The sequence below is a fragment of the Phascolarctos cinereus genome, unplaced genomic scaffold (genome assembly GCF_003287225.1).
Source record: "Phascolarctos cinereus isolate Bilbo 61053 unplaced genomic scaffold, phaCin_HiC Scaffold_726;HRSCAF=1367, whole genome shotgun sequence".
In the NCBI taxonomy this organism is placed as follows: domain Eukaryota; kingdom Metazoa; phylum Chordata; class Mammalia; order Diprotodontia; family Phascolarctidae; genus Phascolarctos; species Phascolarctos cinereus.
In genome coordinates this window covers 307,654,756-307,666,267 of record NW_027556098.1, presented here as the reverse complement: position 1 = coordinate 307,666,267, position 11,512 = coordinate 307,654,756, and the positions used below count along the sequence as shown (strand labels likewise).

Below are 11,512 nucleotides of genomic sequence, written 5' to 3'. Positions count from 1 at the left end.
TTATATGATATGAAAATTTGGAAAAGTAAAATCATTGCACTTAAACTCCTAGAGAGTAGAAATAATCTTTTAATTAGTATACAGTGATGGAATTATTGATTAAATAATAGCCAAGTATAAAAAAGTATATGAGATTTATTTCAGGGCGTATCTAATAGACATTAAGTTAAAATTATTAACTTTAACTTTCAACTAACTGCTGTATGCAACTGAAATAAAGTGGCAGGCCTAATTTTTCATGTGCAATTTTTTGAATTCAGTGGCAAGATAACAAAACTCTTTCCTGGCAAAGGTCTTATAACAAAAAAAAAACCACATGAAAGAAATGGCTCAGTTCTTGTGTAAACAAAAATGGTCCAAACTTTTGAAGAAATGTGATTTTACAAAAAGTTTATTTCTTATGTAAATGGAAACAGTATAATTCTGGCATCTAAAAACTTCTCATTAAACAAGATTTTAAAATCTGATGACTTTTAAGACTAAGTTCTCTCAAGTGCTTATCAAACAGACAAGCAAAGTACAGTTCCCATAACAAAAAACAAAAAACAAACAAAAACCACCCCTACATATCCACTGAGCACTTAAAGACGTTAAAAATGAAAAAACAGTGAAGTGACTCAGGCAGAGAAGGCAGGGCTGGGAGATCCTTCCTCACTCTCAAAAGCATATTTCAATAAAATGTATAACCACTTTGTCTTATGCCCTGATAAAACTTCCTGGGGGAAAAAAAGGGGGTATACATGAGTATCATTAGGGTCTTTTAAATGTTAAAAAAAAATACCCTTGAAGAGATTTAATACTTCCTGAGTAATTTTTTAGTCACATCAAACATGATTTCATGAAAATTCTTAATTTTTAGAATAAATCTACTGATGTACATGTATGAATATACAGTGCGATTCAATGCAGATAAACTCAAACAAACTTTACAGAACTCATTTAAGTTCTATCAAAAGGTAAACCAATATGATTTATCCCCAAATTTTACAAGGATATCTGCCTGAATACTATTTTCAGTAAAATGGATCATTGAAAAGTAGTATTTTCCAGTTTAATAACAAAATACAGATAGCCATTTTGGACTATCAACTTTGATGTATATTCTACTACACACACACACCAAAATAGGATTTACTACCAAGACAACTGTGTTACACTACAAAAAGTTACAAATAATTAAAATATTTTCTTTATAATACAACCAAACTTTACAATCCACCCCTTTTCCTAAACTTACTACAATGATTAGGAGTTGTGGCACTTTGTTTTCTGCAAAAAAACCTTTCCTCTTCATAAAACCCTGAGGTGAAAGGCTGTTAATATAATAAAACTGGAACCACCATTTTTTTCTCTCTGTATTATACTGCAGGTAAGTTAAAAGTTTTTAAAAAGGAAATGTAACAACTTTCAGAGCTGTTTTCTACAGTTTTTCAAAGAAGTCATTTCCACATCAACGTAGCCAAAAGGGTCTAATCTGACCCTGTTTTTTTTTTTTTTAAGTTCATCTCAATACTTAGTGCCGAGATGGGCGCCATTTTCCATCCCTACTGTTTTCTCTTCTGCTATCATAGTCATGGCTCCAACCATCATGGATCCTATCTTCATAGTAGGAATCATCTCTGTTCCCTCTATAATGATGGTCAGATCCATGATCCCCATAACGCTGCTCACGGCTATACAGCCTATCTGACTGGTAGGGATGGGAGTTCTGCCTGGTTTTTCTCTGTGACATTGGTGTATCCTGGCACCACTGGGAGCTTGAAGAAAGGTTAAATGAATGACCATGCTGCTGCCCTGAGGGTGTAAAATTAGGCTGATCCAAGTGCTGAGGCACAAACTTCCCACTGAATGATCCCTGCTGCTGCCACAGAACGTTGTTCATCTGAGGGGACAAAAATTTTAAAGAAAAAGATTAAATAAAAAAAATTAAAAGATATGATAAATCATTCATCACAATGGAAGAAGAAAGCCCATACAAAATATCTGCCAAAAGAGATTTTTAGGTTATGGTCCTAATTGAAATAAGCCATTTAATCAGTGTTTTAGTGCCAATTATATACAAGGCATTGACAAAAATAAAAGGATAACTAAGAAAGAACCTGCCCAAAAGGAGCTTATAAAGCCTCAAAGGGGAATTAAGACATGTATATCAATATGATACAATATAAAATTGAGTAGTCTAAGTGTAAAAAATAGGCACAGAACAAAAAGATTACTTCTCACTGAGGAAGGAACTGTCACTGAGCATCATATTTGTGTACTTGTCTTAGATTGGGGACAGATTGTAAAGCAGACAATGCCAAGACAAGGAGGCAAGACTATAGACTACAGGTAAAGGCACTATAAACTGTGCTTTAAGATAATGTCAATAATAAGCAAGATGGATTGATTTTATCATAAGTTATGATACTACTGCAATATAGCAGGTGTAAGGCAATAAAAGCCAAAACCGAAGGAATAGATACAAGAATTTTGTAGGAATTTTGAAGGGAAAAATTGACAGAATATGATAAATGGTTAGATATAGAAGGCAAGGTACATAAAAGAAGAAAGGAGGAATCTAAGGTTTCAAACTAGGTGACAGAGAATGGTAATACTATTAAGAAAAACAGAAATGTAAGAAGTAAGTGGCACAGAAGCCTAAGTTGCTATGAGTTATAGTTAATTATGTTAACAAACAGAAAATACAATTCTGCTCTTAAACCCTAAAATATGTGTATGTATATATGTATATGTATGTCTATGTGTGTGTATTGATTTAACTAAATGTCAAATTAAATTTATGAAATCTAACTAAAAAAGTTTTAACTCTCCAACTTGAGAAAACACATGAATACAATAACTCATGATAAAACTTTTTATCAACATTTAAACTACAACCAGTTTGTGGATTAACAAAATTCAGATTATAAAAACAGCCTACCACAGCCTGTCTTTGAAGATTATCTGGAGATGAGAAAGACCTCTGTAGCATTTGTGCAGAATTATATCCAGATGTCAAGTTATCCATATTCCTTTCGTATCTACTCCAAAAAAGAATTCATCATTATATACAAAGGAGCAATATACACAGGACTTTGATTCTTGAAGCTCTAACCCATTATTTCCAAACTTCCTCTGTCAGGTGATCTGTGATCTCAATGGGATCTCCCACCAATGACACAGATTATAACTTATCCATTTCTTTTCATTTTGTGTGACTCCTATTTCTTCTCATAAAAGGGGGAGATGTTTGTTCACCCACCATGCTTCAGGCCTTTCAGATTTCTTGACAGTATGTTTACAACTTTATATGGGCTGTCCAATGGTTGTCCCTCTTGCTACGTGCAGTGCATAACTTCAATATATAAATTACAATTAATTCAAGGGCTAGGGTAGGTTAAAAATTTAAACAGCTGATGTCACCAAACATATCAACCAACTTTCTAAAACACCCTTCTGAACCACCCAATAAAAATCAGAGAAAATAACTAAACCAGTGCTTACTTACAAGCGGGGCACATGGGACCTCTGACCTGCCAAGACTCCAATGTAGAGTGGAGACCATGAATGTTACACTCACCTGCCATCTCCAGCATGGAACTATTCCCACTCATCACTCCTCTGTTCAGTCTGAAACCCTATGGCTAACAAACTTCCACCATTTGTTCATTTCCCAATTACCCACTGCCCAAAAGTAAACTATCCCCCTCCCCAATCCCTACCTCCCATTATCTAATTCCCAAACTCCCCAATCCTCTCACCCATGGCCCAGTGCTGTTCAGCTTACTCCTGTCACTGTCACTAGAATCCGTGATCCAGAATTAGCAAACCTCTCTCCATTCTAGACCTCTTTCTTTTATGCTCCTCTGGAATTCGGAAACCTGGTTTCCTATGGATGACACTACAACTCTATTCACCCTCTCTAGAAATGACTAGACCTTCTCTCATATCACCTCTAGACACAGCTCTTTTAGGAGTCTGAATATAACTTGGTTCCTGCTGCCATTTTTAGACTATCCATTTGCCATCATCATTCAGCAACCTCTCTTCCTCTGACGTTCACCCTACCCAAATGTATCACCCAATTCAGGTCCTGATGGTTGTTCTCTACAGAACCCTACAGGTCATTCTCCCTCCTTTCTTTAGATTTAGTACCTGGTTCACAAATCTTCCTCTCTGTGCCAATTCTTGCTTTTAAACTAAAGGAATCTGACATACATGTTAATGTTCATTCAAACACCCTAACCTTCAAATTCCTCAATTTCTTCAACTCCTCCCTTCCACCTCAAAGTCTTATCCTTGTTCTCACCATCAGACCTAGAAGTGTTTCACTTCATATTAAAAAAACTCTGAAATTCTTTTCTGATCACAACTTCCTACCTTCCCATCTCTCCCTATACTTTTTTACCCCTTTTGAATGTATTCTGTGTCTTCCCTAGGTTCTCTAATCCCTATGCCCTTCCACACTTTCTTACGCCATCACGCCTGATGACTTCATTTTACTCACTTTGAAATATAGACTCTACAGTTAACCAATCCAACTTTCTTGCCCCCTCTCGTCTAATCATCACTCATACCTAGCCAACCCCAAACCTGAATTATTCCTGACACTCACCTCCTACTCAGGAGCTGCAAAAGCGAGCTTAAGAAAGGAAGTCAAGCAACCAAACTTACCAGATCCACTACAAATTTATGTCACCTAATTTCAACTGGGCCCTCACTGCAGCAAGGCAATACTTTCAATCCTCACTAATTGAATCTCTATCATGCTCTTCTTAGAGACTATTCTGTCTCTTCAGCACAGACTAGTAGAGATGGCATTGGACTTGGATGGAAGCTAAATCCCTCCTTAGACACTTACTAGCTGTGACCCTCTGACTTAACTGTTCTGTGACTCAATTTCCCCATCTATAAAATAAGGGTGGAGGAGGTGTGGTATGGACTAGACATCTTCTCAGGTCCCTTCCAACTCTAAATCTAGTCTCCTCTTCTTCCCCCAAACCTCTCGATACTGGACCTTGCCTTATGCTCCAGTAGGCAGCTAGGTAGTATAGTGGACACAGCAATGGACATGGAGTCAGGAGGCCATTGGTTCAGATCCCACTTCATTTACTAGCTGTATGACACCAGGCAAGTCACTTGAGCTCTGTTTCCTTCAGTTTCCTCATCTATAAAATGAGGATAATAATAGCACCTACCTCCCCGGGTTGTCATGAGGATAAAAATGAGATCCCTATAAAGCTTATAGTGCTATATGTACAATGCTAGATCATTATCATTGTTATTATTAAGAATGGAGGGCATAGACCATGCACTTACCATATCTACAACCCAAATCCCTAGACCTGACCCCCCCAGAGTTCTTATATTTTATTATGAACTTAAACACAAAAAACAGCCTTTCCATAAACACAAAATATTCTATTCAAAACTGTGAATCTCCATTTTGTACCACCTGCTTCCTTAAAAAAAGTCCATTATTCCACATAATACTTTCAAAACAGTTCTTCTGTTACTTTCTATGTACTTTTAGAAATGTTTCAATAGCCCTCTTTACCATTACAAATGCCACACCCTGTCAATCTCCCAGCCCCTTCAACAAAAACCAAGAAAGAAAAAAAAGTTATAACAAATAAGCACAGTCAAGAAAAACAAATAAGCATAAACCAGCAAACCAATGATCTCTTAACTGCAAAATCTGAAGGCTTTTTCTCAGTCCTTATACTTCACCTCTCTGCAGCATTTAACACTGCTGACCCTCTCTTCTTTTGGATATTCTCTCTTCTCTGGGTTTTTTTGACACTGTTCTCCCTTGGTTTTCCTCCTGTCTGACCCCTTCTTCTCCACCTCCTTTGCTAGATTATCTTCCATTTCATACCTCTAACTAAAGTTCTGTTCTGGGCCCTTTTCTTTCTCTTCACTCTCTCAATTAGTGTCCTATCATCTCTATGCAGATGATTCCCAGATCTATATAGATCAAGGCTTAGGCTCCCTATTGAGCTTCATTCTCACATCACCAAATGTCGATTGGATATTGTCAACTGGATATCTATAGGCACCTCAAACTCATCATGAATCACCATCTTTTTCCCCAAGCCTACCCCTCTTCCAAACTTCTCTATTTCTAGTAGGGAACAACATTATTCTTCTAGTCCTAAGCTTTTTAGATATTTTTAACTTTTTGTAATATTACTTGAAAAACTTTGTAACTTAAAAATAAATACCTAATTTGGTTTTATTATAGAATTAACCCTGCTTCACAACTTCAGCATTATTCTTTATTCCTAACTCCACACATGCAATCAGCTGCCAAAACCTTGCCAATTCTATCCCAACCCTTCTCTCTATTCACAAGGCCACCACTGTAGTTCAGACTCTTATCACCTCTTCTTGCATGGACCACTGCAATAGCCTACATAGTCTCCCTACCTCAAATCTCTCCCTTCTCCAATTCATCCTCCAAGCTGTCACAGTGATTTTCCTCAAGTGTTGCTCTGAAAATGCCACTCACGTCTATGATAAATCCTAGTGGTTTCCTATAGCCTCTAAAATAAATTGTAAACTCCTTTATTTGGAAGTTATCATAACCTGGTACCAACCTACATATCCTTAATGTCCCTTTCTCTGCTTAGTGCAGGAGCCAAACCGACCTTTTTGTAGTTCCTCCTACATAATTCTCTCTTCTCTGTGCATATGTGCTAACCACTTCCTGAATTCCTGGGTTGCCTCCATTCATCCTCTCCTTTTCTATACTTCTTAAAACTTACTTTCATCCATATTCAGCCTAAGTCCCACCCTTCTACATGAAGCATTTCCTGGTGTACCCCTAATTTCTAGGGTCTTCCCTCCCAAAGTTCCCTCATATATTTATGCAAGCTTCTCAGAGACTTTCCCTTTCTTCATATCCCCACCATCTATTACATAGTAGATACAGAATAAATGCTGGCTGACTGATAATTGTTGCAGTGTGATAGTACACACAGTGTTTTGCAAACCTTAAGAAACTTTATAAATATAAGGTGCTACTAGAACTTCAATCTTTATTACACTTAAGCTTCAGTATAATACAATTTAATATAAAACTTAATTTGGCACTAAATGTTTGATTCATATCATAGATGCCACCCAAGGATATTTAATTCCTTAAATACCGAACAGACCTAATTATATGGCAGTCTCACAGTATGGATTCTAAGAACAATATTCTAATAAGCCCAATATTCCCTAAGTTAAACCTATTTATCATTTATTCAACAGACATTTATCTTCTCTGTATAAGAAACTATGCTAGGTAGTAAGAAAGATACTAAGATGAGTAAGACCTAGTTACCACTATTACAATCTAATGTTAATCATGTGATGGTTACTGAAAAAAGTTTTTGGGGGGAGGGGAGGAGGGCCAAAACAAAAAACAGAAAACCAATTTTATTAACCAGAACTGGTAGTTCTTACCTGCTGGAAGCTGAAGTGGACTGTGGTATGCTAGATGGACTTGCATTCCCAAGATTATGCTGGGAATATGATGAACTAACCTCCTGAGAAGCATGACTACTTCCTGAAGAAAACATATTTGAAATTTGTTTTTTTTTCCAAGGTCATCCAACTTCAAAAAGTTAAGTTGGTATAACCTTAATATCTAAGAAACTAGAAATAATTTGCATTTCAAAATTCTACTCTACTGTTTCATCAGAGTAAGAAACAGGTTAACAAAACAAAATGTTACACATAATACTAATACCCAGTGGGTAAAGATGCTATCAAACTGCAATATTCCAATTGCCAAAGCAGACATAAGAACAATTAGCTAAAAGTTCATCCTTACTAGCTCCAGCAATTATAATTTGTAAAAATAAATTGTGGAAAGAAACAAAGCCCAGAAAGAGTAATTTCCTGAAGATGATTCTTTCCTTACAAAGAAAAGACATGCAATCACTTAAAGTTAAGAGAATTTTTTTAAAAATCTAGATTTCTTAATAAAAGCAGTATTTATGTTTTCCTACACCAGCTGGTAGAAAAAATAGCATGCAAAATACCAACATGAAATTTGAGTGGCCTAAATGAGCAACTTACAAAGAAAAATGAACAATATGAAAAAGCAGTTCCAAGAGAATACATTTAAAGCTTTGCATTGACTCAAGAATAAAAGGAAAAGAGCACACAAATCAATATAGATATCATCATTGTCTTCATTGAAGCCCTAAGTCTAATGTCTCATCATGGATTAGAAATGAACATAAAAACTTTGCCAGGAGTCTGTTCCCTCATCCAAAAAATGAGAGTTAGACTAGATGCTGTCTGATGTCCCTTCCAGTTCTAAGACTTCAGTGAAAGCTATAAAATGGAAAGGGTTCAAATACAGGTAGGGGCTATCTTATGTCTGGATTGGAGGAATTCTACATGCCTATATAATCTAACCTAGATGTGCAGAAGCAGCTCATCATCACAGGATGGCCACTCAGGACAAGAGTAAGGTTTGGAAGGACTATCCATAGGAGTGGGTTATTAGAAATATCAGTCAAGGGTTCACTATTAAAGTATTTTTGACACTTCTTTGTTCATTTGCATTCTTAGCTGAATGGAAATTCTAATCTTTAAGAACATTATTAAAGAAAAAGACTAAATTGAGTTTTTAGGATTACAGATAATATTAATCATCGGTGCTGTCACTGTCCCTCATTACTCAGGAATTCTAAATTTCACTACTGTAAAGTTGAGATGAATTTTTTTTTGTTCTGCCTAAAAATAAATTCTTTAAAATTTAACAGATACCTGATCTGAACTGAATTTTGATGGGCCTTCCAAAAAGTTTTATTCCATTAAGTAGATTCATTCCATAAGGAACAGATTCTTCATGTTTGAAATTCACAAATGCAAACTGCTTTGGTTTACCATCTTTATCCTTTGGAATTTTAACTTTTATTACAGGACCTGCCTGCAAATAAAAAAATATAATAAAATAAAATAAAGTTAAAGTTAAATGAAGCAACTTCTGAAAAATGTTTCTGTTGTAAAGAACAAAAATAAAGTAAATTTTAAAAATGGAATAAAATGCAAGTAACCATTTCTAGTAGGGCTTCAAAAATATATAGTACATGCATTTCAACTGAGGGGAGAACTCATGATTATTACTACAACGAAACCTAATTAATTTGGAAGGGCTCACACAGAAAACCCATTATAGTTTACTCCACTTAGTGTTCCTAGTGGAAAGTACAGTTTGCCTCTAGAAGGGTTTAAATATCCAGTACCTCAAAGCAGTGTAGTGGAAGAAATACTGGATTCCTAGTCAGAGGACCTGGATTTGAATCCCAGCTCGGCTGCTTACTACCTGTGTGTGACTTAACCTCTTAGATCACAACCTCTCAGGGCCTGTTTCCTCATCTGTAAAAATGAAGGTAATAGACTCTAGATACTTCCAATACGCCTTCTTTAAGTTAATGAGCCTTGGAATGCAAAGCATAATAATAAGTTTCCAGAGGAAGCATTAAGTGATGTGATTTCAAAATAAAATTTCTACGCTTGTACCTCATAGTCCAAACTTTTATTAACAGGCATAGATTGTTACTTCCCATTATCGGAAAAGGATTTTGGCTAGGTGTAATAAAACCTGCATCTATGTGGCCACCTTAAAACCCCTTCCTCACAACCACTCATATTATTACCCCCATTGCGGATGAGGAAACTAAGGTTAGAAGAACTGCCCACAATTAGGGCTTAACAAGCACTTCAGTTAAAATCCAAACCTAGGCCTCCCAGGACTTCATGTCCAGTGCTCTCTTCCCCGCTCCACCACGCGCCTCTTCCGAGCTGCCAGCAAACTAAGTGAGAAGTGAAGCAGCCACCGAACGAGGAAACTTTTAAAAGGTCCAATCTTAGTAGTTAACAGGTGGTCAAAGACCAAAAACCCCGGAGGGTCAGGGCCTTCTCCGCTTGGATCAAAGTTCGTGGTCCGTCTAGCTCCTTAAAACAGCGGCTCTCGGCCTAGCCTAGCCATCCCCTTGACACCTAGCACAATTCCCAAGACTTCACTCTCTAGGAAGCTGCTCTCACCCCTTAGAAATCAAAGGCCAGACTTCATTCTGGCTCCAGGCCAAGACACCCCAACCCCACCCCCAACCTCGGGCCAAAAAGCCTCCAGTACGCACGCGCGAAGGCGGCGCCAGCCAAGACCGCAGGGCTGAGGCCTTCGCGGGCGAGGGGCGGGGAAACCGAAAGAGCTGGGGAAGAGAGCTGATCCCAGCCCCTTACCTGGTGGAAAAGCTCGAAGAGCAGCTCCTCCGTCACTTTAATGTCGAGGTTACCCACAAAGAGAGTCCGATCCGCTTCAGCAGTAGCGGCGCCCATCTCCGCAGCCGCAGGCCCCACTGCTACGACAGAATCGCCGTCGCCGGGTGGACTGCGCACGCCCGGAAAGTTGTTCCTCCGACTTTCCCCCTCCCGCTCCGACAAAGACCACGCCCCCTGTCTCCGACTCACATCGATGTACGTCCGGATGCGAGTGCGCATGCTCCCTATTCGAACCTTTCCCTTACGGGAGATTCTCGAGGAACCATGGCAACGTGGTCGGTTACAGAGGCCTAGCGAGGCTGCCTGGAGCCGAGAGCAGGCGGGCGGCCGAGAGGGCGACGCAACGCGACCAAGCCCCTTCCCCGGTAACACCGTAATTACAAGATGGCCCAGCTCTTGCAGTTACAACCCCACAGCGACCGAGGCGAAGGATGTGTGGCCAGCAACCAGTTCCACAGAGCCCCGGGACAAAGCGCGCGGCCTTTAAGACTGGTGTCTGGGGATACCGTCCCCAGGCCCAGGCCCAAGAGCAATTCCCCCAAGGTCGGCCCGCTGCGAGCTCCACGGGGGCGGCGCACCGTCGGCCCGGAGGGCAGCCCAGTGACCGAGGGCAGCCGAGCCTTTCCCTTCCTTTGTAAAGTGAGGGGAGCTCTGGCAAAGGTGCCCGCCCAGCTCCTCAGGTTCGCACCTTACCCGCCCCGGTGGCACAAGCGTGAAGCCGCCGCCGCCGGAAGTGTGCTGCCGGTGCTGGTGGCGCTGTTGCCTGCGCCGACCGCGCGGTCCCGTGAGCCCGCTGTCTGCGTCCCGTGGCGCCCAGTGACTGGGCTGTGAACAAGGCCTACTCAGAAAGCTTTCTTGGTGCAATGACTGCTTTGTTCTTAGGAGGATGCTTGGCTGGCTGCAAGAGAAATGCAAATGAGCCCTCAAAAGTCTTAAAATTAGATTTTAGAACCCCCACAGCTGGCTTTCCCCTTCCTCCCCCCCCATAACAGCAATAGCTTAGCTTAATACGGCGCTCTAAGATTTGCGAAAGTCATTACATTTAGGAAAATTTAGCAGTTTGGTTCGTTTGAGCAATCGCTCGACAAGAATTTATTTAAAATTTAGTTCTAAATCAAATCAATTACATACTGATCAACAATCAGCTGCTATGCCTCATCTTGATAAGGAGATTCTTCAAAGGCAATGTCAGGAGAAAGCAAGCTCTTGAGGGTCCTACAGAGCAGGAAAGCCTTCAAATCCC

At 39.4% G+C, this 11,512-nt stretch overlaps 1 protein-coding gene across 2 annotated transcripts; it reads right to left on the bottom strand.

Moving 5' to 3' along the window:
* Positions 1–373: 373 nt before the first annotated feature.
* Positions 374–10,430, bottom strand: RBM7 (RNA binding motif protein 7). Of its 2 annotated transcripts, XM_020989728.2 has the most exons (5): positions 10,231–10,430; positions 8,752–8,914; positions 7,435–7,537; positions 2,924–3,023; positions 374–1,882 (listed from the first exon to the last, which is right to left on the bottom strand). In XM_020989728.2, exons 1-5 carry the CDS (start codon positions 10,324–10,326, stop codon positions 1,514–1,516), a joined length of 831 nt encoding a protein of 276 aa, XP_020845387.2. In that variant the 5' UTR covers positions 10,327–10,430; the 3' UTR covers positions 374–1,513. The 2 variants fall into 2 exon arrangements, with proteins under 2 accessions (XP_020845387.2, XP_078012987.1); XM_078156861.1 differs by lacking the exons at positions 7,435–7,537; positions 8,752–8,914 and having other exon boundaries at positions 10,231–10,314.
* Between the last annotated feature and the right edge of the window lie 1,082 nt (positions 10,431–11,512).